Source organism: Panthera uncia (genome assembly GCF_023721935.1).
Source record: "Panthera uncia isolate 11264 chromosome C1 unlocalized genomic scaffold, Puncia_PCG_1.0 HiC_scaffold_3, whole genome shotgun sequence".
Taxonomy (NCBI): Eukaryota; Metazoa; Chordata; class Mammalia; order Carnivora; family Felidae; genus Panthera; species Panthera uncia.
This window is the reverse complement of record NW_026057584.1, coordinates 55192160-55218712: the sequence shown is the minus strand read 5'-3', so window position 1 is coordinate 55218712 and position 26553 is coordinate 55192160. Positions and strand designations below refer to the sequence as shown.

Here is a 26553-nt window from a genome sequence, read left to right as displayed (position 1 = left end):
AGCAGCACACCTGGGAGCAGAGAGAGGTGAACTAACATGACCCCATTGAGGACACCAATAGCCCCCGTGTCTGGGACACTGATGCATTGATGGGGGGTGGGGGTGGGAGGAGTGGGTGCTGGGCCAGGAAAATGGGCAGGAGCCCAACTGAAAAGGGCCTTCAGGGGGGCTAAACCAAGTAATTTGAACATTATCCTGAAAGTCACAGGAGGCCAGTGAATGTTTTTTAAGCAGGAGAGTGACTTAGTCAGCTTTGTGAATTACAAAGATTATTCTTTTTTTAAAAAAAATTTTTTTAACGTTTTATTTATTTTTGAGACAGAGAGAGACAGAGCATGAACGGGGGAGGGGCAGAGAGAGAGGGAGACACAGAATCTGAAGCAGGCTCCAGGCTCTGAGCCATCAGCCCAGAGCCCGATGCAGGGCTCGAACTCACGGACTGCGAGATCGTGACCTGAGCTGAAGTCGGACGCTTAACCGACTGAGCCACCCAGGTGCCCCACAAAGATTATTCTTGAGTGCCAAGGGGGTAGGGGGGAGACTGGAGGAGGGAATATGGGTTGCTTGCTGTAGCAACCCAGGATGGGTGCAAAGAAGCAGTAGTTACCCAATAATGCAGATATGTCAGTTTTGGGGTGCTAAGGAGAGAATCTGGGTGACTGGTGGATTTCTGGCCCTGCAGATATGTCAGTTTTCGGGTGCTAAGGAGAGAATCTGGGTGACTGGTGGATTTCTGGCCCTGCTATTCACTAGGATAGAGGAAAAGAGAGAGGTGTAGAGGCGAAGACTGAGACTGAGGTGGCTGTGGGGCTCCAATAGGAAGACAGAGTTCCTGGAAGGAGGGAGTGACAAAATGTGGCTCATGGCAAGAAACGTCAAGAAAGAAGGCCAAAAAGAGTGTCCATCAGCTTTGGGAACAGGGGCCATTGGTGGGCTCCCCTGGGAAGGTGGAACTGGATGGCCATGTAGGAGGCGGGGGTTGAGGAAGTGAAGACAACAACAGACAACCCTCCAAGAAGACTGACTGGAAAGTAAGGGAGAGAAAGAGAACCGAAGCCGGAGGGAGAAGTAGGGTTGGAGGCAGGCTTCTTCAAGATGGTGGAAAATCGCTCACATTAACAGGATGCTGAGCACTAGTAGGAATGGAAAAGAGACACAAGGCAGAGGGAGGAAGATTGATGGAGCAGGGTCCCACGGGAGGGGGCAAGGAAAGCCCCCAAAGCTGAGGTGGAGGGATTAGTCTCAGACAGGAGACGGCACAGCCCTTTGGTTGAGATAGGACGGAAGGGTGAAAGGATGGGGCCAGACAGATAAGTTTCTACATGGCAGGGGAGGAAATTGAGGGAGGGCTCAATTGATGGCCTCAATTTTCTCGGTGAAGGAGGAGGCAAGGTGATCTGCTGAGTGGTGTGGGGGCAGTGGTAGACAGGAGGTGGTTTAGGAAGGGAAAACAGTTTGGTACACATAACTGCTAAAAGCAAGCGGGGATGGAGCTGGCTAGGGACACAGAAAGATCTGTGGGGAGTATAGAGCCTCCAGCTGAGCTGGGACAATACATATTTGGCATGTCTCAGACTCTCGCAATTGTGACATTTTCTCCCAAAGCCTGTAAAAGTCTAGGTAGAGTAGCAAGAAACTGAATTGTTTGACTGTATTGGTGCTGAGTTTTTGCACAGTGGATGTCACAGAAGGTTAAGAGGGTCAAGAAATGGTAGGATATTCAGAAAAGAGGGTTAAAGTGAGGGGTTATAATAGGATCCAGGATGCAAAGAGAAGTTTATAAAATCAAAATTCATTTGATTGGGAGGATATGAAAAGAGCCAGGAGTCCAAGGCCCCAATAGGTCAATGTTTGGGGAGCAAAGGGAGTGATGCTGTTGACACACAGTGGGCTATTGATGTTCACGTTATGGAGGCAGACCTGTTCGGGGGCTTGGAAATCAGTTATCTGACAGTTAATCTTACCTCTTTGCTGAAGCCTTTCTTAACTTCTCCATCCCCAAACGTTTTGCTCCAGCCCCTGAACCCACGTGTCATTTTGTTTGCAAACAGATAGTAAAAAGAACACTAAAACTGGACCTTCAATATAAGTCAGGAGATTGGGGTTTTGGTCTTATTTCCAAATAAGACCACAGTGTGAGCCACCAAGTAACAGCTGGTTATTTCGACCAGTCCAACTTGCTTAGGGGCACATTATTCTGTCTGTGCACATTAGGTGCTCACACGTTCCCAGGATTGATGCAATTCCTTTGTTTGCTTCCCACCTTTCTGTGGACAGAGGGATGGGAACAGCAGAGACCGTATTCCTGCGTTGCTTTAGTTCACTGCAGTTTATACAACACCCACCATTAAAGAACCTGCAAGAGAGTCTATTGGGAGAAGAAACATATTCTGCTTCATAAAATTTCCGAAGGCCACTTTTATTTTAATAGTCTCAAAACCTGATTTTGAGAGTAGCAAGTCCAAGATGCTTATAATGCCATGAAGGCAAATATTCCGGAAGGAAAAAAAAATAGGCCTTTTAAAATCTGAGCTTTGTTATCTGACTGAGGTCAACAGAGACAGACCAAATCAACAAGCATGACATGAAGGGCAAATTTGCAATTAAAAGAAGAATAGGGAATTATAAAGATGGATGAGCCCCATGACATGCACACCCAAGCCTGCATGGCCTTGGCCTCGGATGCCAGAAATTAATGCTTTACTCTTTAGCACTCGTCACCTTTGGCTCTGAACAGAAAGGCAAATGCATTAAAATAACAACAATTAGAACACTTACTTAGCTTGGAAGGCATTGTTGGTTCCCCTGTGGTCGAGGTCATGACACAGGCATCCCACAATCACCGCTAAAATTTCCACCTCGGTCAGAATCTCTTGAAACCCCGCGGTCTGGGGAGAAGGGGAAATGGCCACAGTCACTACTCAGGGCAGGGAGAATGGATAAGGTTCGTCTGCTGAGCAACAATCAGCTGTTTCCATACTCACATCATTTAAGGAAATGATTAACTGCCACCCCCCTTTGATGGCAGTCAGTTGGGTGGTCAGTTGCACAGCCTAAGGTCCCCACAGTGATGGATTAGCTGGCTGTCATGGTGGCCCACACTGGCACACCAGGACAAAGTTCAGATTATTTTGTTCCCTTTTTAGAGAGGAGATTGCACTATCCAGATACAGTGACAGTTTGGCAGAGGCCCAGAGCAAAATGTGTTTTGTGATTCTACATTGCAGTGAGGAGTGTCTAGTGGTAGGAGGAGAAAGGGGGGCTGTGAATTTAGAAGCGGATGCTATACCCACCAGCTGCCACTTAAATGAGGGCAGGCAAAAGAGAACACCTTAAAATATATATATATACACACATATATATATTTATTTAAAGAAGCAACTTAAAAGTACTCAAATTGTTACATGATAGTATTCTAGAAGTTGTCTTATGAATACCTTAATTCATATTAGCTTGGAGGACAGATTAAATTTATACAGATAATAAGGCAGGGTATATCTTGAAAACTAGGGTTTGGGAGAGGATTTGGCAACCCAGATTGAGAATCAGGTAGAGTATCTTATTACACAGAATCCTTTTTTTTTTTTTAAGTTTATTTATTTTTGAGAGGGAGAGAGGAGAGAGAGGGAGAACCTGTGAAGGAGCAGGGGAGGGGCAGAGAGAGAAAATCGCAAGAAGGCACTGTGCTGTCAGCTTGAACTCACGAACCGTGAGAACATGACCTAAGCCGAAATCAAGAGTCCAACACTTAACTGACTGAGCCACCCAGGTGACCCTAGAATCCGTTTTTATTGGCCTCTGGTAGCATGCTTATGAAATGCCTAGGCTCAGTGTGAGATATTTGGGGAGCAGTGGGATATAATTATAGAACCAGGATTCTTTGGTTCCTGCTGTCCTTTGGTTAGTTTGGAAGAGACAGTAAGCCTCTGGAAACACAAATCTATGCATTTTCTTGACCCAAAGCCCTTATGTCTTCCCCCTTGTACTTAGTTAAGTCTCCCATTTCATTATTTATTAAAATCTTTATCAGAGGGCAAGAGGAAGGGAAAGTAGGTTCAAACTGCTTCCTTTTTCATGTATATTTTTTCCCCAAACTCAGGACCACTAGATAGTATCTCTTCTCTTAGAGCAATAAAAACTTTGTTTTTTAATTAATTATGATTTTATTGCAGAAATAACTGAATAAGTTTCTGTGTTGACAGTTTTATTTTTAAATTTTTTTTTTAACGTTTATTTATTTTTGAGACAGAGAGAGACAGAGCATGAATGGGGGAGGGTCAGAGAGAGGGAGACACAGAATTGAAACAGGCTCCGGGCTCTGAGCTGTCAGCACAGGGGCCCGATGCGGGGCTCGAACTCACAGACCGCGTGATCGTGACCTGAACGGAAGTCGGCGCTCAACCGACTGAGCCACCCAGGCGCCCCGACAGTTTTATTTTTAAAAATTAAGTTGGGTTCTCTGCTACATTCAGAAATACACGTAATTTCACTAGCATAGCAAATAGGAATGTTAGTAAATTGTTGATGGGGGGAATGAAGTAGTCCATATCAAAGCTGTGTGTGCCCCTTCATTTTAAAATTTGGAGTTGGCTGTTGGTTTTAAGTTAACTTTATTTTACTTTAATGTATTGCCTGAATAGTTAAAAAAAATATAATAAAATCGTAGTAAGAGACTTAGGATCAAAAACAGTAGTCCCTCATCCTTCCCCTTTCCTGATTCCCAAAGGCATCTAATCTTTTACTAATTTGGTAATTATTTTCTACCATATTTCTATATAGTATGTACATATTATTAGCACTTGGTTAGTCGCTAAGTGCCTATACAGTCCTTCCTATGTGCCGACACTGTCCTAAGAATTCTACAACTGTTTAACTGACTTAATTCGCATCACAGCCGTGTGAGGTAGAAACCACTGTTATCCCCAGGTAAGAAGAAACAGAGGCACAGAGAAGCTACGTAATGTGCTTAGGGACTTAGAGCTAGTACGTGGTAGAGGCGGGCCAACTCCCAGCATACAGGTGCCAGAGTTTGCTCTTAAACACTGATGTCTTGTGATGGGTGAGAATTATCTTCACACGTACTCTCTTCCCTCCCCCACACTCACAATGCAATCCAGATACAGCGCTTTCCTGATCTGCACTCTATTCATAGACACTGCTGAGCCAACTAGGATCTGGGGCTTGTTTCCCTTCTGATGTGAATGTTTTTATTTCCTGGAGTGAAGATTTCTTTGAACATCTGAGTCTTCTCACATCCTACACAGCTCTCCAAAGGGGCACACCATTTCTTAGATGCCTTCCCGTCCTGGGGACACCCTGTGGTGGCCTGGTCCTGCTCTGTGGTCTGGATTCTCTGTCTGCTGCCAGCTTTTCTCTCCCAGGGTTGACCTCCAGGCTCTTGCAACCCACATCTCTGTCCTTCTTCATTTCCCCCCTCATTTCGCAGGAGCACATCTGTCAGTGGCGTTGTGAGAAAGGGTATTAACTTTTCAACACTGGGGGAGTGAATTAGCTTTTGAGGCTTTGCAGGACTGAAAATGTCTTCATTCAGTTGTTAGCCTCCCCTACAATTCTGGGTTGCAACATTTCCACTCAGAATGTTGAAAGACTGCTCTATGGTTTTCTAACTTCTGAAGCCGTTTCTGAGAAGTATATGCAGTTCTTATTCCTAACACTGTATGCTATTTGATTTCCTCTCTCTTAGAATCCTCTCTCTATCCCTAGGGTTTGGCAATTTCTCAAAGATATGCTTTGGTTTGGGACTTTTCCCCCATCATTTGGCTTGGCAAGGCTTTTTCAACATGGAGGCTCAGTTTCTTCAGTACAATATTTTTGTAATCTTTCTAAAAAATAGTTTTCTTTTTACTGTTGTGTCCTATTGAATGGAACTCCAATTGAATATTGGACTTCCTGTATTGATTCTTTTATTTTCTTGCCTCTTCTTTCCCACATTTTCCCCCTCTTTCCAGGAATAATAATATTTTTAATTTGTAAGCATTTTCTTGCCTGTTGCTCCTTTTCTCATAGCATGCTATTCTTTTCTCATTATAGTCTTTTATCTTTTTGAAGATAATTATAATTCCTCTGAAATTCTCTTCTGCTCCTTGTTACCTGTTTCCTCTAAACTCCTTCTCCTCTCTGTTTGCTGGTTTCCCTCAAACACCTGATATCCTTGAGTGTCTACTCATCTAAGAGTAAAGTATTATAATGTTTGCCACACACCAGTGTTTGAGGGTGGTGTCTGTAGATTTCTGGGCCTTCCCACAAGGTGAGCAGATGGCCAGCTGGTCTTTTGTTGGGGGCCCCAAATGTCAGTATCTAAACTCCTGTTCTGTGGACGTCCCAATCTCTTGCTTGGAAATGGTGTAAACATGGATGTTGACATTATGAGAAAAGAGACTTGTATCTTCTCATCTTTGAGAATATAGACTTTCACTTAATTCTCTCATTTTCGGGATGTACTTCACCTTAACTTTTCTTTTGCTGGTGTCCTCAAGTCTGGGGTTTAGTTTCTGCAGCAAATATTCTATCTCCTGCATAGGTGAGAAGAGTAGGCCTCTGACTATATGGAGAAGGGGTGGGGACTTGGGGACTCAGTGTTTTCATCACCCCCTCCCTCCACTTCACCCCATTTTTGTGTTCTCTAATGCCTCTGGATCTTAAACCTTGATAGGTTCTGGAGGGGATGTTTCTCACGTGTACCACTTCCTCCATCCCCTCACCCCAAAGGCACTTGGGTTAGATCTTCCTTTTCTCTACTAAACTATGAACATCCTCCCTCCATTTTCTGCCCTCATGCATTATGGTTCCATGAAAGGTGGGATGTGTATCCATTTCTTGTTCCCTTCCTATTTTTGGTGTGATTTTGAAGGGAGAAGGGATATAAAGGTCTTTGTCATCTCTGTCATCTTGAAACTATAAGTCAGTTTTGCTGGGTTTGGATCTTGTTAATAATAAGTAAATCCTGAAAGTCTATCAAATATGAAATAATTATCCACAATACTGTGGAAATCAGTGCTGTAAACAATAGAACTGCACTAAAATTTAGAGAGGTTTTGCCTGTGAAAATGTTATTGATTAGAATGAGCTGATGAATTAGAACAGTAAGAATAGGGATAATGTTAAAATAAGGTAATTAGATTAGATATTTAATTGGGAGTTGAAACCAAATGCCTCTAATAGGCTCCAGATCAAAACCCTGAGTCATTTTTCAGCCATCAGTTATCACCCATTATATAAAATGATGGGATATATTTTACTGTGATTTTCTATGCAGCCACTTTCCTCCCCACCCCTTCCTAGGAATCCACATTGAGCTCTTAAACTATTTGGATCATGGATACTTCTGAGAATTTGATAAAAGTCATGGCCCCTCTTCCCAGAAATTATTCTATAATGTTATGGTATTCAAAGACCATGAAACCCAACTCTAGATCATCAGAGTAAAGAATCCCTGAAGTACAGCACACACACAGTCACACAGAACATATTTACCTCTCTCAACTGTGATACCTGAGTTACTGAAGCAGCACCTATCTCTTGACTGTGATTTAAAGCTGCCTGGTAAATGGTTTCTAGAGAATCATCAGGCTTGAAACGTGTCCACCTGCCAGTAAATGTCCGTTCGCCCCTCCCCCACCCCATCCATCTTCCTTCAAACCGTCTTCATTCAGACCTACACTTACCCATGTCGAAGAGAAAAAGTCAACTGCCTGCTGAGGACAATATACTATCAAAAGAACACAGTGGCAGTGGAAAGTATTATTTAATGTATTTATCCCATGCCTGACTCTATTTTATTCTTTTATTTTCAAATACAATGATATCTTTTCTCTTCCTGACCCAAGAATTCTGGGTTTTATTGACCTTTAAATTAATCTATTTTCTTACCTATATTTCTTCACAGTCCATATAAAAACTGTAAGGCAATGGGTACAATACATCTAAGCAAAGTGACGGTCAATTCATATAGACCTAGTTCTCACATCACCCTTTCCAGAAAAGTCTGTGGCTACTCTCTGAGTAGGCTTCCAATGATAGTCCTCTCTTGGCTTAAAATGTATGCTGAGATAATCCTGCTTCTGGCCACCAAAGCATATAATCAATGGGATCCAAAGAACCCAGAAAATTAGATTGATTCACGGGGTACCCTAGGCTATCCAGTAATTTCCTTTCATCTGGTCACCGTAAAATTTAAACCAGCTAGGATATACGACCATTTCAAAGCTGATCCCACACAACACTAGTGAATGGAGGAATATCATGGGCAGAGAAAAATGACTGTTGCTTTGTGGCTCCGCAGAATCCAAAAAGGCTTAAAAAACAATAGCCATAATATCAACACAATATAGATGGTGCTACAGAGGCTTCATTCATTTAACAAATGTTATTAAGTGCTTATTATGTATCAAGCAACTGGTATATCTGAGAAAAGGCTTGGGGTATTATTAACAACAGCTAACACTTCCATAGTGCAGTGTATGCCAGGCACTGTTCTAAATACTTCAAACACGTTAACTCATTTAATCCTTCTAAGAACCGTCTAAGGGAAACACTGTTCTTATCTCCCTCATTTTACAGATGAGGATATTGAGGCACTAAACTACATTGTTAGAATGTAACAGAGGTGGATGAGAGCTCAGGCAACCTGGCTCCTGAGTGTGTTCTCATCCACTGTACGATTCCAGCCACTAGGGTGAGGGTGAGGGTGAGGGTACAGTTATGCAGCTTTTATATATTCTTGTTGATGATAGAGTGCTAGGTGACATGGCTCTAAAGAATCAGTTGGTGTGTGCTTTATACCATGAAGGATGTTATTCTTGAATAGTAATAGGTTGATATTGCAGAGCCACTGGACATCTTAAGCCTAACATAAGCTCTGGTGCATGAAGATATAACTGATAATAAATAGTGATTTACAAATGGGGGTTGGAGAGAAAAGAGATATAATGGTTTATATGTAACATCCCAACTTTATAAAAATTGTCAATATATGCATAAAAAAAGATTGTAAGTATGTACATCAAAATGTTACCAGTAATGGGATCACAGGTGACTTAAAAATTTTCCTTTGCATCCAAAATTTCCATAAAGAACGTGTGTGTGTGTGTGTGTGTGTAGGTAAAAATATATATATAACAGCATGCTCAGCCACCCTGCTGTGTTTCTGGAGAAGGTAGATTACGGACTGCATGCTCCTTGTCATATGTGTGAACTGGCATGGGAATCTGAGAAAGTGATGCCAGAAATTCTGCCTTCACATTTGTTTTTGAACCTTGGGTGTCAGAGATACTGAATGATGAGGGATTTCTTGAGTTCATCCTGTTGATTTCAAGATCTGCCACGGCAGACTAAGGAGGGAGGGAGTCCAATGATCTACTAGAAATTCCTAATGGTCACAGAAATTCCAAAGTGAAGGTTCTTGGTTCTGAATGTTCCTCCATGGATGCTGACAGCCAGGCACAGAAGCAGAGTCCTCAGTGGATTGGCTAAGGTTGAGGGAGAGTGTGATGGGTTTTTGTAGAGTCTTTCTTCTCCCCTTCATCCTTGTCTCTTCGGGGTAAGAAGAGCAATGAGGCCTGCTCAGACCATTCCAAGGGGTTTTGGCAAACATGGTTTTTCAAGGAAGTGCCCTTCTCGAAGAATCTGCACACCATATCCCTAATTTGTGTCATGTCTCAACGGACCTACAGATGATTTCAGCTTGGAAGTGATGTGAGCTTAGGACTGAAACGCAGCATTTAAAGAAACAACATTTAATTTCTGGTTTTCTTAATTTCTGGTGTGCAGAGTGTTGCAGGGTCACTGTCTGGGGTCTTCGTTTGGTACAGTATTAAAATCAAATTTGTTTTAGCCAAAGAGCACTCTTTGAGGGCTTCATTGTAAATGCCACATCCAGGATGCTCATGTCTATCTGTGAAACTTAGATCTGCGAACAAGAATCAGAGGTGCTATGAGAAGGGTGCCTTCAGTCACCCTCCCAACTGAGCACACACCCCAGGGTGGGTGGAACAGCGTCGTGAGAGTTGTTAAGGCACATGTTTGGGCTCCATGGGCATGTACAGTAAGCCCAGCATGTTTCCCTTTGGGGCTCTGTTTTGTTTGCTTCAAGAAGGAATGGCTACCTCTCAACATACAAATCCAAGGGACAGGCTGATGGGCATCAACCTATTCAGTTGCTCCAAAGCAATGAGTTTAGGCAGAGGACTTTCTCAAGCTTTAAGGTGGAAGCAGATTTCAATTACTTACCAAGAGCGCTTATAAACTAATGGATGCTACTTGATGCCATATCCTACCTTCTTTTAAAAATAGAATCCTACTGGGGTGCCTGGGTGGCTCAGTCGGTTAAGCGTCCGACTTTGGCTCTGGTCATGATCTCGCAGTTTGTGAGTTCGAGCCCTGCATGGGGCTCTGTGTTGACAGCTCAGAGCCTGGAGCCTGTTTCAGATTCTGTGTCTCCCTCTCTCTCTGCCCCTCCCTCGCTTGCACTCTGTCTCTCTCAAAAATATATAAACGTAAAAAAAAAAATTAAAAAAAAAAAATCCTACCTTTGTCGACCAGGGAGAGAACAGGTGTTAATAGCCACAATCCTCTACTAGGGAAAAAACACTACTTCACAAACCAGAGCATCTAGATTTAATGGTTATACCCCTCTGCTATTTACAGTAATATTTACCATAATATTTACAGTGTGCTGAGCTGAAAAAGAGGCACTTCAGTCCTATTTTTGAGGTCCAGAGACCAGAACCTTTCCAGCTGTTAGGGGACCAACATCCAGCACTATGTTTATGTGTCTCTTTAACCAAAGCATGTAATGTTACACAAACCAGTTGTAGTTTGTCTAATTGTCCATGGGAGTGGGGTAGTTTGATCAAATTTGCTTCTCTTTTTCCTCAAGATGAATGCAGCCAAATACTGATTAAGTCTACAATGACCCTTCCCTTACCAAGCTAAGAGTTGGGAAAACCTTACAGTCTATATTTAAATACTTTCTGTTAAATACTTTCTGTTACAAGCAGAAGCCTCTGAAGGCACTTTTCATCAAACTGTAAAACCTAAGTCATGTTTTGGACATACTGTGACTCTTAACCTAAAATAATGTGGCAAATGTTTGCTCATGGAAGTCTGAGAAAGGCAAAACTTAGTGGTCTGTCTGGTGTAATTACGTGTGTTGAGAAAAACGCTTGGTGCATGAAAAAAAACTGGGTTGATTTTAATAAATTTTATTGGGTTATTTTTTAACCACTTCCAAGACTTAATTTTTAATCTACTTACCACCATAATTTAAATAATTTATTTTGGCAAGTTAAAAGCATACACAGACTAGAATACTATAATGACCCCCCACATATTCATTATCTAACTTCAACAGGATCCATGGTTTGCTGGTCTTGTTTCACCTCTCTGTTCACATGTATTGTTTTGTTGGTTTGTGTGCTAGAGTCTTTTAAAGCAAACCTCCAGCATGTGTCAACACACTTTGTTTCATTCTCAAGAAGATCTGATGTAGTCAAAAACTGGCCAAACACCTCTGCTCTCATACTTTGATAAAATGTGTAAAAAGATATACAAATGGTATAATTATGGGAATTTTCAGGTAGGTATCTTAACAAGGCTTGAAAAAAAACCCAGTTTCTACTTCAATTTAGATAATATAAGAAATATATCTGCATGCATGTAGCACACATTGTATTTCAAGAAGAAACAAGAAAAAGCATATTTGATTCTTAAGGACTTAGCTTTCAACACTAAAAATATATGTGCTTTGCAATATTTTGAGGGCAGAGATTTTTTTTGTTCCTGTTTGGGAAGATAGTTTATAGTTTATGATAAATTACTACTGAACTGAATATAATACAACATGTGGTTTGTGAGTACAGAAAATGAGGCCGATTACTTGGCAAACATTAATTGTGCAGAGATAGACCTCTCCGAGTACGAGGCCAGGCTGATGAATTTCAAGAATATGATGGCTCTTCAAAGATTACCCAAATTTGTATTAGCCATCACTGAGCCAAAATTGAACACGGGACTCATGAAGAATTAAAACTTTTTAAAGCTCCCAACTTGACACCCTGAAGTGCCAGTTTTCAGCCCCAAGAAAGTGCCATCACTAAGTTATAAACCGTGGAAAATGGAGGCTGTGATAAACGATCCTGGCTCTGCTGCTGGGTCTCCCTGACCTGGAGGACGCGGCTGGTGTCATAAAACACAAAGCGACAGATTAAGCAGTTTACCAACACCGTAAAAATCTCAAGAATAAATTCCCTTTAATCAAAAATCCTATATTGTAACTAGGCAGCCCCAACCCTGAAACCACATTCATTTCCTTACCAGCCTGTGTCCATAAGCAAGAGCTTATATGTTCCCCGAAATGCCGGACGTGATTATGTTCATACACTTTTACAATTTACATGTCCTAAGAAAAATACCCAGCTCTGGCTGATGGTGCGGGAGAATTTATTTTCACTAGAAAGGGAATGACCCATAACTCATGAATGGCAGCGCTTAAAGTGAGTTATGGAGGTTACTCTCCTGTGTGAGGAAATGGATTGGATTATCCTTCTGCCCAATTGTATGTTTGGTTATTAGCACACAGGTTCTTAATTATGTGTGGCTTTGCCTTTTCCCTTTTATAAAATAAATGTGGATAAAGGGAATGTCAACTAGAAGCATGGAGTGCCTAATTGGGGCTCTCAGAGGTGGCCAGAGAGAATAAAAATAGAAATGTTCTTAAATGATTAAAAAGCAGGAGTCATAAATGTAATTTAAACAGTATTCAAATTGATTAGCTCCATAGTTAATTTATAGTGCCCAGTACTGATAATCTGCAAATACATTGAAAATCACTCTTTTCTTAAATTAAATATTTACCATCTTTTAAAGTTACACTGGAAGTCAAGACATACCTACATGAAGATTAAAGAACTGGCTTTTCTAACATACAGATTTTATTGCATTATTATGATAATGCTACCATTTATTTTAAGGTAGGTAGAGTAGTTGCTACTTACATTGAAAAGGAAATACAATGATGTTTGATAATTATAAACATGATTATTGTTTGTCACTTTATTATACACAGTTACAGAACAAAACAGGTCTTTGCACCTCACAATGTTACGATCTACAAAGAAATTAGATTCCTGTTGAGATTGGGATTCTGGTTACTTAGTGAAAACAATTTTATTCAAAAATTAAATTGGTTCTAAAAAAATTTAATTGGTTCTGTCTTTCTTGGGAGGTTGGGGGTGGTGGGGTGGTGGGGAGGAGAGTTCTAATTGTGCTTCTCAGATCTCCTTCCAGAATAAATTTTCTATCTCAAAAATCAAGGACTTCTCTGAAAATGGCAGACAGCAGACAGCACATTATCCTCAAGCTGGTGAATAGGATGGATTTTTCTCCCTTAAACGTCCCTTCTGCTTTCTAGTTTGAATGATCAATAAAATGCCTTGGCTTATCTCTGAAAATAACCTTGTTGACAACACAAATATGGACTTAAACACGCTACCTCCACATTTAAGATTTAAGAAGCCCCCAGTAAATGTCAGGGGGTGTCAATGTGTTTGCTGTGATACTTGGTTATTATTAGTGTTTAACTGCAATCCCCCACCAGCGCCACACTGCCAGCAGCACCATAAATTTTAATGTGAAGATGTGCTCTTCTCTTTTCATATCCAGTGAATTCTGCAGGATCATAATATTCTATATGAACCCTAGCTGAACCTTAGTGTGATATGAAGGAAAAACAAGATTTCTAACAGTGATAGTTGTTCATCGTTTTATAGTTTTTTAAAAAACTGGACACTAAGCAACATGAATAATATCACTCTCGACTAAATCCACTCATTCAAATGAATCTCTATTGAGCCCTACAGGATGCAGGGCATGGCCCAAAGTGCTAATGAGTACATTTATGGGATAGTAAAGAACACTGACTCTTAAGGAAACCTTTTTCTCCCCCCGCCCCTGGAGAATCTGTCAGAACTCATACATCATTTATAAAACCAAAAAATGTCTCTGCAACCTTAGCACCACCACATACCTTTTATTTTACAGAATACAAACAAAAGCACAGCCATTTTCTTTATCTGGTCTGCATGTTAATATAAGAAATGCATTCTCATCTTTCATTATGTATGTGCTTAATGGAATATTTATTCTACAAGCTTCCATAAACAAAGAGAATTTGTATAATTATTCTTGATCTGCAGGTTTTTATTCCTTGTTTTAACCACAAATAGTAGCTGGCACTACATGCTGTATTTATTCAAGGAATCCAAAATATTTGGTAAATTTTAACTATATAAACATCTCTTTAGAAGCAAAGAATAATATTGAAGCTTTCATTTCAAAATTTGGAATTTCAGGCCAGAGGCATGGAATAAATTAGGAAATCATTAGTAGGGTTCCCAGTGAGCTAAATTTCCACCCTTTTACATCAAATCGCCTATTCTTCAAAGTGGTCCATTCTTTTTTTTCTCCCCTGCCAAAGGAACAAAACCTATTTGTTACCTAGACATGCAGTTGAATACTTTTGCAAAATGTAATTCTGAGTCAGTAAGTTTATTTTTCATATTCAAAATGACTTCAGGGTTAAAGGTTTGGAAGCTGCTGCGTATATTTACAATTTGCTTGTCCTGTTGTACATGGTGTCATAATTTGCTCAGCAATGATACAGGACTATGCATCTTCCCACTCTCAGAGACAATGGGCTTAGAAAAATACACACACGCCCACAGATATAAGGTCGCATGTATTATTCCTGCTAACAGCTGGGTGGGCAAGGCAGTCAGAATACAGCTCACCCTGATAGGAGGGGCTCTTTTTGGACACACTGGTTCTGTTGGTGCCTCTTTAAAGAAAAGAGTGCTGCAGTGTGTGCCTTATTATCTCTTGTCCTAGAAGAAAAGAAATACTTTGAGGGAAGGTTGGGAAGGTTTTTTCCCTCTTCTTTCCTGGCAACTGGCTGAGAAACTTTGCCTTGGAGTGCCATCTAGAGGAAAACTTAGTATATGTGCACCATGCTCTTCTGGCTTTGGGACTCAGGCCAAATCCAGTGGTGGGTGTGTGGTGATTTTTTTTTTTTTTTTTTTATATTAAGAGAATATCTTGTTTCTAACTCAACACATGGAAATGCAATATGAGATAACTCAAATGCAAATACAATCACTGATGAGAACAAAACAGCGAAAGCTCCTAACAGTCTTCAGGAGTGTGAGGAGGTTATCATTTTGCCATAGGCTGAGGTTGTATTCCAGAAATTAGAATTGATGAGTAAATTAAATTCACCCTTTTCGTCACTGACCAAGTAATCTTTTTTTCATCTCTATAATTATTTTCTTAGTTAAAAAATTCTCATTAACCAGGCTGCCCATGGTCAAGTTGAAGAGACGGCTTGTGTTAGGGACAGAAGTTGACATTTTCAACCTATTGTAACCCTTAGTCAAGTTCAGCAAAATTTAATGAGCAGGAAATAATATCTTTTCCAGATGTGGCTTCTCAATTCAACGCGAGGGAGAAAAACTAACATTCACCAATGTATTCTTTTCAAAGTCAGGGTGGGAACGTTAACAGAGAATGCTCCTCTTTTTGAGCTAGCATTAATACAAAAACAAAACTGAAAACCTCTCACACAATGATACTCTTCAAGGTTGCTGAGAAGGCTTGCAAAAATAACTATACCCTTGGAATATTCTGGAAGTATGAATACCCCCATTGTAGAGACAGAGTTTGAGAGTTCTGCTTTCTTCAAGTTGTTGAAAAGGATCCAGATTGTCTGTATTTTGGAAACATTTACTGAAGAAAACTTGTATGTATTTCCTTCTACTCCTAAGTGTCCTCCTCGACGCCATTGCTCTTGCTAACTTTCCCCATCCCAACTATTTTAAGGCGTGTCATAGAAGTCTGTTTCTATCTTTGACATCTCTAACTCACAGTATCAAGCCCATTCCTTTTTTCCTTCATTGAACAAGGCTCCTGCTTACTTATTTTTGGCAATCCACCATAAATCCAGAGGTTCTCCAAAATAACAGGTTAATTTCTTTATTGAATGTCTTCTGTGAGCTAGACACATAAACTCTGCACACAGAAAATTATTCTTTGTCTACCGAGATCTGATACGGAAAAGCAAGATGAAAGCGGTTAATTTATTTTTCTTAAAGCAACATTGGTCCTCAAGCAATTAAGGCTAATAGTTCAAAGCATCTTCCTCCCTCATTTGACTGACCAACTGCTTTAATGGGGTACATTACAGAAGAACAGGGCCAGTCCAGTTTTTCTAGGCCAATCTGCTAGTCCTTAAGCAGTTGAGGACCCCAAAACAAGTTCTCAAGTATAAAAGTGAAGACATTTTGGTCCCATCTTTTCATGCTATATGCACACTTGAGTTCAAGTTGATCTAACACACATCTGTTGAAAACGTTCCAAGTGCATGATTGCATGCAAAATGCTGGTGAGGCCCTCAATAAACAAATGTTGGGCAAGCAAGTAAATGTTGAAAGAATAAGAAATTGTCTCTTTAGTTTCAAGCTGCTGATTCTATAGCATGAGAATGAGAGATCTGTGACTTCAAACACACAGCAGAAAGACATGTTGTACTAGACAAAGTGCAGAGACAGAAGTAATTATTGATGTTTGGGGAGAAAGGGGAAGACTTTGGGGAAAAACTGGCATTAGATCAATGCCTTAGCGGATGAGTAAAATTTTAATAGGCAGAGAACAGGGCAGAGCACTTCATAAGGAAGGTGCAGACGGTCCTTATTCATCTGGCCAAAGGAAAATGTATGTCATTTGGAGTTCCCTATCTTGGGTTTCAATTTTAGTGTGGTTACAAAGATGGAAGCTACTTAAATTTATGTTATAATAATCTGAAACTTGTGTTCTATTTTATATGGTAAATATGTTAATACACATACACATATAGAGTCAGCAGCTTGAAAGTAAACATATATGTTTACATGTAAATACTTATGTTTTGCCATCTTCCCTGGCATTCTCTCAGGACTTCCATGTGCCTGTGGGTAATGCTCACACACCCCTACTATGGCTTTCCACCAGCCTAAAGAGTCTTACCTAGTGATCTCTTTGTTCTGTTACTCATACCCATATCCTCTGCAAAAAGATTACTTTGAAAATCCAAGCATTTCTTTTGTAAAGAGAACCAGTTTCCCGAGATAAAACATTGAAAAGAGACTCAAGCAATCATTCCAAGACTACACCTGCTTCAAGGTGTCAGTGATTTTACAGTTTTAAAGTTCAGAAATTGTTGTGAAATATATACTCCCATAACCAGGGCAGGTAAGTTCTAGTGTAAAATAAATCATATGGCAATTTGTCAGAGAAATTGAAATATGAAGGAGAAGGCTGTAGGTCCATACAAATGACAGATGACCTTCCACCACCACTGAACACACTTACTGTTAACATTGCAAACATCAGCTGGCACACATTGAAGGCGTGTCTCCAGTTGTGGTACAGAACCATTCGATAATTTTTCCTCACTGTCAAGAGCCACCTACATAGTGTCTGAAATGGGAAGGGAGAGGTTGTATCAGGCAGTTGTATGTGTCTCCAGTGGGCTGTCATCAAAACGATGCCTTCTGTCTGAGTGATTTTCAACAACCAAAGTCCTCCCACAAAGCTCCCATGATTCTCATGGCAATCCCATGAGGTGTGCAGGCTGAGTATTATCACACTCAATTTGGGAAACCTGGCTACCATGCTGTCCCATGTACACTCCTGGGGTCAACGCAACATGGAATATCTTACCTCATAGTCAATTTTAAATTTCTGTACCATCCCCAGCTCCATGAACATCCGCAGGGCAGCTGTGATCATGGCGTCAACATCAAGAGAAAAGTCATCAAAATGTATGTCATCGATGGCAAGTTCTGACACCAGAGGGATGTTGGCTGCCTACAAAACAGAAGACATAAGTCAAGCCAAGTTCACCAGCTTTTCCAAAACCCTCATCTTGCTCTCCTTTCCTGCTTATCAGACATGCGACATAAATCAGACCTGACCTACACTTACACTCTGATACAGCTAAACTCTGAGCTGGAAATGTCTTTTGTTTCTGAACTGCAAATGCCCCAAGCAAATGAAGAGGGTGGGAGGGGGGAAGGAAGCTAATCTGAAGAAAAAATATACACACTGGATCTAGTCTGCAGAATTTAGAATACAAAGCTGTCTAGTTTACTGAAACTGCAGCCATACAATATATACTGATGCATATTACAAAGCACTAAATGCAAGAAACATCTGGGCAGCCAGCAGCTGTGAATTTTAATTGCTGCTATTCAGAGGAGGACATGGGAATACACTGCTTTGCCTTGTTTCTTGTATTCTTATATCCTTGTTTCTTGTATCCTAATATCCTGTAGCTGTGCACATGCGCTTTGTTACCATGTGTTCTGTATATTCAGAAGGATGAAAAGGATCAGACATCACATCTCTGGCACAAAATGTTCTCTTAATAAAATATAATTGTTTGGAGGATCAGCACAAGCATATGTTTCATCAAAAGAATAAATTTACAATATCATTTAGTTTCATTCTATATCAACATCACAACGTTAATTACAATACTGGTCATACATATTCAGGGTTTTCAAAACACTCACATTAGGCAGCTGTCAATCACTTGCCCCACACAAACTTAAAGGGAAGAAAAAATCCTTGGGGATCATTTTCATGCTGATTTCATTGAGTTTAACCATATCCTTTGGGCCACTCTTGGTAATCATTTCCACCTTTTCAGGTTATCAGAGACATTCTGGATTCATATTTCTAGTCTAATTGCTGGGTATAAATTATACAAGGGGTAATCTGTACCCTGGGATTATTTTGGCTGAGCAATGAAATCCAACTCTGGACATTCTAAACATTCTGGAACTTCCTTCCCAACTGCATGCTCCTCCATAACAGCTTACATTTCTAGATTAAAATCTAAACACTGGTTATTCCCCACAACACAGAAGAACAATAATAAATACAGTACAGTATTATCTATATGCACATGGTTGTACGATAGGCATCTAGAACTTTTTCATCTTGTGTGATTGAAACTCTGCACCCAGTAAACAACTCCCCATCTTCTCTCCTCTCAGGCCTCTGGCAGTCACCATTTTATTTTCTGTTTCTATGAGTTTGATTACTATAGATACCTCATATAAGTGGGATCATGTAGCATTTGTCTTTCAGTGATTGGCTTATTTCACTTAAGCATAATTTCTTCAAAGTTCATTCATGCTGTACCATATGACAGCATTTCCTTCTTTTTTACGGCTAATATTCCACAGTATGTGTATGCAGCTGACCCTTGAACAACATGGGTTTGAGCTGCATGAATCCATTTATATGTGTCTTTTTAAAAAAATATATTTTTAAATGTTTATTTATTTTTGAGAGAGAGACACACACACACAGAGTGCGAGTTAGGGAGGGGCAGAGAGAGAGGGAGACACAGAATCTGAAGCAGGCTCCAGGCTCCGAGCTGTCAGTGCAGAGCCTGACATGGGGCTCGAACTCATGAATCATGAGATCATGACCTGAGCCAAAGCCGGACGCTTAACTGACTGAGCCATCCAGGCACCCCTGTATGTGTCTTTTTTCAATAAGTAAGGCATAGTACTGTAAATGTATTTTCTCTTTCTTTGATCCTCTTTAAAAAAATTATTATTTTTTAGTCTATTTATTTTTAGAGAGAGAGAGTGTGTGTGCAAACGGGGGAAGGACAGAGAGAGAGGGCTAGAAAGAATCCCAAGTAGGCTCCACGCTGTCAGCACAGAGCCTGATACAGGTATGATCTGAGCCAAGATCAAGAGTGGGATGCCCCTTTCTTATGATTTTCTTAACAAAATTGTAAGAATACAGTACCTAATAAATACAATACAATATAGACTCTTTATGGTCAACAATAGGCTATTAGCAGTTATGTTTTTGGGAAGTCAAAAGTTTCATGCGTTATTTTGACTGCACGGGGGTTGGTGCCCCTAACCCCCATGTTATTCAAGGTTCAACTGTAATGCATTTTCTTTATCCATTTATTTGCTGATGGTTTAGTCTCTGTCTCAATCAGCTTATCTTTTGAGCAATCATTTTCATATATTAGAGGCTTTAGAGTGTTAGAGGTTTTCCTTAGCTATGTGGTCATCTTTGAATTTCAGTTTACAAGTCAGGCTCTATAGCTCCTGTAAGAGCTTCTGCTGCCTTCTCTGGAGGGGGAGTCTAACTGACCTGTTTCCTTGGGAAAGCCACCAAATGCGGGTACCTTTAGAGCTTTGCTCTTTAGCTACTCAGATTCCCCAGAGAAGAATCTTGTGGGTGGAGCCTGGCTGGGAAGGGGGTTGGGGGAAGAGCCTCAGCATGGGTTCCTAGCTTCTCATTCAACAGTGTCTTCAGCATGCACTCCTACCCTCAAGCTCCATGCTGGTGTCTTCCGAACCCCAAGAGCAGCTATTATACCATCTTAAGCCAACACAGCTCCCAGTGTTTATGAAGTGGAGGTGTGAGGCAAAGGATCTGGAGATGTCACTGCTTCTTAGATTCCCTGTTTTCCTGTACATAGCCCCACCTTCATCCCCACTTCCAAAGGTACTTAATTAGCCAGTTGTGGAGCTATCTAAGAGGGGCTCTGTGTATAAATTGGTTTGCTTCTCAGCTTTTCCCATTGCTGGTTTATTTTGGCTTTCTTGGGTTTGCTAAATTACTTAATACTCATCCATCTGTTTTCTAGCTTTTGAAATTTTGGTATTGTCCAGCCCTCTCCTAATTTCTTTGCTTTTGAGAATTTATGCCTTAAAAAAATCCCTTTATTGTTTTTTAGTGGGGCCCGAGGAAGGAACAGAAGAAAATGAGTTTATTCTACCATTGCCCAAAAATTATTGAAATTATGTTTATTAAATGATGCCTTAAATGATCAGCCTGGAGAACTCAGAAGTAGGCTAACCTCTGGTTTTTAGAAACCTTTGTTTCTCTGTGCATGGGCCTGGCGGCAACCATGCACACCTTTCTCTTATTCTGTACCCCTGTGTCAATCCTGACCTTGCCTTTTAGGCTGTAACAATCTTAGAGGTGGCTGCTGTGTTTCTTTCCCTGAGGGAAACGCAAGAAGGACGCTCTGCATCCACCACATGTTTCATGGATGTCTATGTACTTAGAGTATCTGTGCTTGTTGTAGTTTGTTCAAGTTCAAACCTTAATACAACTGGAAAACCACTTCCCAAGAGGGTCGAAGCCTTGTCCCAAAAGACACAAGTTTTTCTGCTCCCAGGGGAAGAGTCTGGTTCTGAGTTGGCAAAGGAAGTCTAACCATCCCCCCCCCCCCACCCCCTTGCAGTTGGTTGCTGAGGAGCATAAATGGCAATGGAGCCTGTGCTGCTCTCCAGGTGGCCTCTGTCTTGTAGATTATTAATAGTGTATTCCCTGACACCATTATAAATCCTCTACACTTCAAAGGCACTAAATTCACTTAATTATCTTAAAAATTAAAGAATATAGGCATTTTTTCATTATGAAATGTTAATGGAAAGGAAATAAGAACATTAGGTTGAAAAATGTAGGGTGACCTCTGGTTCACCAAGACCCATACTTATTGACCTTGTCTTTTTTCCCCTAATAGGTTGATTGATCCACAGTTAAATCATACCAGTCTATAGATCACCCTGAGCCCTGTCGTAAACCCTTGCTGGCACTTGTAGATGCAGAGAAAGTCCCAAGCCTTTCAGAAATGACCAGTTGCAGCTATTTTGAGAAGTATAGATAGTTTTCATCCACATTCCTGGCTTCAAGAGCAGCTTCTGGAGGAAATCATGAAGAATTAAAAGTAGTGTGTGTCCTGAGCAGGTGTGCATGGAGATCTAGTTTGCAAAAGATTTGGGAAGAGCCTTCGGTTGCCAAATTTCCTTGTTATAGAAATACAAGCTCTGCATGTCTTTTGATAAGTTGAGAATGGGACCACATCTTCCAAACCTATAATTACTGTAGACACGGGATATTAACAAAACAAATCAAAGTCAATTTCTCCAAGTGTCAGTCTTCAACTTTTAAATATTTATAAGGCACCATATCCCTAAATCAAAGAGGAGTGCTACAATCCAAAATAACTACTGAATTAATAGCCAGGAAATAACATTTGGATAAAAGAACCATTTACTTTACTGCAGCAATAAATGAAAACACAGAATTATGAGTCCTGGAGCTAATTTGAATAATGTTCAAGAAGTGGGACTCTAGCTGGCTGGGAGTACCTGATATCCTTTGACCATTCCTCTTCTTTGTTTGGGTCTTAATAGTTAAGTGGTTATCAAAGGGACTCATAAAACTGCCTCCTCTAAAATTGAAAAGGTAGCTTTACAAAGAGGCTGTAAAATGTTAAAATACAATCCTGGATCCCCTGACACATGAATATTACATTTTGTGATGCTCAGAAAATGGGAAGAAACAACAAAGTGGGTGGTGGTCCAGCCCAAGCATTTCAAAGGAAAAATGACTTGTTGCCAATCCAGCCCACTCACTCACTGCCCCCTATGGACAAGAGCAGAAGGTGGGGGCTTTAGGATCCTGGGATTAATGAAGACAGGAGACTGAGCTGTGGTGATGTGGAACGGATTGCAAAGCTCTTATACTGCCACACTTTTATAGCTCTTACTACATTCCAGGCACTGTTCTAGCACCTTATGCATATTAACTCATTTGCTCCTCACAAGGATCCTAAGAAGGAAAGAATATTTTTAATCCCATGTTACAGATGATAGGCAATCTGTTCAAATTCACACAGTTGTGATTGGCAGAGGCAGATTTGAACCCGGGGCATCTGGTTCTAGAGACTGGCTCCTAACCACTACACTGCCTCTAAAAAATGGGCTGATATCAAGCCAAGAGGGTCCCCCATCCCTGTTCTATGCAAGCTAATTTGGATGTACCAGGGTAGTGTTTGGGATTTAGATCCAGATAGCTATCAATCCAGTTTTCATGATGAACAGCCTTGATCCCCTTGAGGGGACCATGTTTCAGACATATGAACTCGTTTGGGAAGTCTCTAAGCTCACAGCTGCCTTAGGAATAGCCTCAGTTGTTAGCTTTGTTTTGATTAGAGGGAACACAGAGTCAGCTAAATACTCACAAGACCATCCTGAAAACAATAACTAATCTTCTGAAGGAGCAGAAGAAGACTTCAGGCAAATGACTTTAGCTTCCAACTGGTCAGCAGAGCATTCATGGGGCTGATACTACCCTTGACCAGGCAAGGTAAGTGTAGAGTAAGGGAAGCAGCAAACAGGGGAGATGTTGGGTATAGAGTAGGAAGATGAGGGGTCCTTCTATCTAGATGGGATCCTTTCTGTCAGAAATTTGGGAAGGTTTCTCTGACATTTGGGACACAGGTGAGAAATGCTTAAAACACACACAGATGCACTCAGGCTTTACAGGGACTAACAGTACTAGAAGTAACTAGTTGTTTCCATAGTATATAGTCACATTTCCAGCGGTGAAGAGTGACATTTTAACGAATTTCTGTTTTTGTTCGGGGGTGGGGGGAAGAGGACACAATTTCTTATTAGTACAGAATAGTGTTACTTTCCTAAATCAACTTCTAAACAGGGAGTCTGGGATATTTGGGAACCCACAACACGTGAACCATGTGGGGAAAGATGCAGAGTTCAAAGGAAAGAGGGCTACAAAGCCCCAACAGTGTGTGGCCCACAGAGAAGGTGCTGGCCTAGCACACTGGCAGGTAACACCCACTCACTTGTCTGCAAAAACACCACCAGAAGCCACAAAGTCTGTGAGCCAGCTGGTAGCCTGTGTGGCAGTGATGTGAAGATCTGAGTCCTGTTCTTGGGGCCAGACAAACAATAATGAGATGATCAAACACTGCAGCTGATAGGCTCAGTTTATATGCGGGAACAGAAGAACGAATATAAATGCCTAAGAATTGTCAAGAAATATTTTTAAAAGAATTGTAAGGTCCTATCTTATCTCAGATTAAAATATAAACATTTTAACATGTTTATGTATTAAAACATAGGCTTAATCCCTTTAACTCAGCCTACACCATTTTTATCATGTAACTCCCTCTTCAAATACCTGTAAGTGTTCAATGTGGCCTGCTGAATGAAGTGAAATTCCTTAGCTCAGCATTCAAGCCTCTTCATAAACACTGCCCATCCAGTGTTACAATCTTCTAGCCTTGTATGTAAGCATCAGGTTGGGCATTTCATCATCCTTATTCTCATCTTTCCCTCCACATTTCAGATTATTCTACCCCTACTCCCCCATTAGGTTTGACTTCTTTCTTACTCTGTGCCAACAGAAATTCAAACCTCAACTTCTTTACAAGTTCAGTCCCATTCATTCATTCCTATCTCATCCTATAGCAATGATTTCCTTCTCTGCAGTGATATAAATCACTGTAATATTTACAGTCACTTTATCTTCTAGAGTTTTTAAGTATATACATTAAAGCAGTAAGTAGGTCCCTGAAGCATGTGTGCAACTGGTTTGAATGTGATTATTTGTGATTTGCGGAGGAGGGTCCATAGCTTTCTTCTAAGTCCTCTGTAGTTTAACATGGGTTCTGTACCTTGGCAAACTCACCAGGTGATCCTACGTACATTCAAAATCTGTTATGTACATGTTGGCAGCTGTTTCCTCCCAGAATCTCGGTACACATGAATACCTAAGCTTCACCTAAAGAGGGCCAAAGCTTCCCATTACATAGTAAGTCAAAGGGCATCTTATGTACTTGTCTTTATTAAGTGCATAAAAGCAAGGAAAATTGGTAGCCAAAAATCACTGTATTGAAAAAGAGAGGAAAGTTTAAAGAAATACTAGCTCCTAGGTACAAAATATGTCCCTTTTCTTACTAATATTTAATTATCCTCAATTATTGCTTAATTCACTTTGGTTTTCTAGACTCGAGTAGACCTATAACTTTGAATCTCTTTTTTTTTTTTAATTTTTTTTTTAACGTTTATTTATTTTTGAGACAGAGAGAGACAGAGCATGAACAGGGGAGGGGCAGAGAGAGAGGGAGACACAGAATCTGAAACAGGCTCCAGGCTCTGAGCTGCCAGCACAGAGCCCGACGCGGGGCTCGAACTCACGGACCGCGAGATCGTGACCTGAGCCAAAGTCGGACGCTTAACCGACTGAGCCACCCAGGCGCCCCCTTTGAATCTCTTAATAGGAGAATGAAACTTTTATCATCTCTTAACATGAGATTTTCAGAAATTTCACCAGAAGTTAAAAATCTTATGGCTTTTCTTTTATTTCTGTTTGAGCAGTCCTAGTTAAACAATCTTAGCTATACCTGTTTTCTATTGCTCTCAGGAAAGATCTTTGTTTTCTTTCACGCAACAACATAAGCCTTAGAAGGCATGGTTCCTACAAATTTTTCTTGTCATGGTGAGAACCAAAAGTAAAAGAAACATCAGAGTGACCGTTACCTTTTGAAATAGAGAAACTTTCTTTTATGTGACTGTCTTTTTAACACTGGCTTTTCATATTTCTAAGGTGCCCTTATTATTTATGTTTATGAATTAAACAGTCTCCTTTGCAGCACTGAACATTTAAACACTGCATTTCAAAGAAACTAGTCATTTTAATGGTGATTTTATTTTTTTGTAGTATGTGGCATTTAAGATAAAAGATAAGTTGTTTTTTTTTAAAAAAGGTATCAAGTATTTCTTCTTAAACACATACAGATATCTCATGTCAGTTGGTGCAATATTTGTTTATATATTACCATGTTTTCTGTAGTTTCTTTACTAAAGAAAATTTTTTAAAAGTAAGAGTACAAGATTAATCCATCTTGCATCAAGTACATTACAATGGTCTTAAAGGCAGGGGGTAAGGTGAAATAGAATTAGCACTGAGAGATGATGATGTGTTGAGTCTTTAATATAAAATCAAGCCTGTGGTACCTAAGTGAGGTGAACACTCTGAGGTAATTTTTCTTAAAAAATTTTTTTCTGTTAGAAAAGTTTACTACTTTCTTAATAAAGTTTAGTCAATGTGGTATATCAAAGTGTTTTGTTGTTGCTAGTGGTAGTGGTATATACATAAACTTTATTCCAAAAAAGGTTTAATGTGGATTACAAAAATCTATGCAACAACAAAGCATAAGGAAAAATAAAAATAGGCCAGAAAGACAAATCAAAGGGAAACTAAGGATAGGAATATAAATCACGATCAGAAGTGAAGTTACTAGACAAAATGCATGCCCTAGCATCAAGACATTTGTAAGAATAGTCAGAAATTTGTCTGTAAGCATCCCAGCAACCACTACAAAGAGAATCTGGTATGTTAGATAATTTACAGAGTTCACAAGATTTTTTAAAAAGACAAGGGCTGGGGCGCCTGGGTGGCTCAGTCGGTTAAGCGTCCGACTTCGGCTCAGGTCACGATCTCACAGTCTGTGAGTTCGAGCCCCGCGTCGGGCTCTGGGCTGATGGCTTAGAGCCTGGAGCCTGCTTCCGATTCTGTGTCTCCCTCTCTCTCTGCCCCTTCCCCATTCATGCTCTGTCTCGCTCTGTCTCAAAAATAAATAAT

General features: G+C 40.4%; 1 protein-coding gene across 4 annotated transcripts in view; it reads right to left on the bottom strand.

Moving 5' to 3' along the window:
- PDE11A (phosphodiesterase 11A) overlaps positions 1-26553 on the bottom strand; it is a 413203-nt gene that overhangs the window by 74112 nt on the left and 312538 nt on the right. For all 4 annotated transcript variants that reach the window (XM_049615974.1, XM_049615976.1, XM_049615975.1 and 1 more), the window contains 3 exons: positions 17770-17916; positions 17419-17526; positions 2779-2888 (listed from right to left, as the gene is read on the bottom strand). In XM_049615974.1, coding sequence (XP_049471931.1) covers positions 2779-2888; positions 17419-17526; positions 17770-17916 — 365 coding nt within the window. The remainder of the gene's footprint in view (positions 1-2778; positions 2889-17418; positions 17527-17769; positions 17917-26553) is intronic.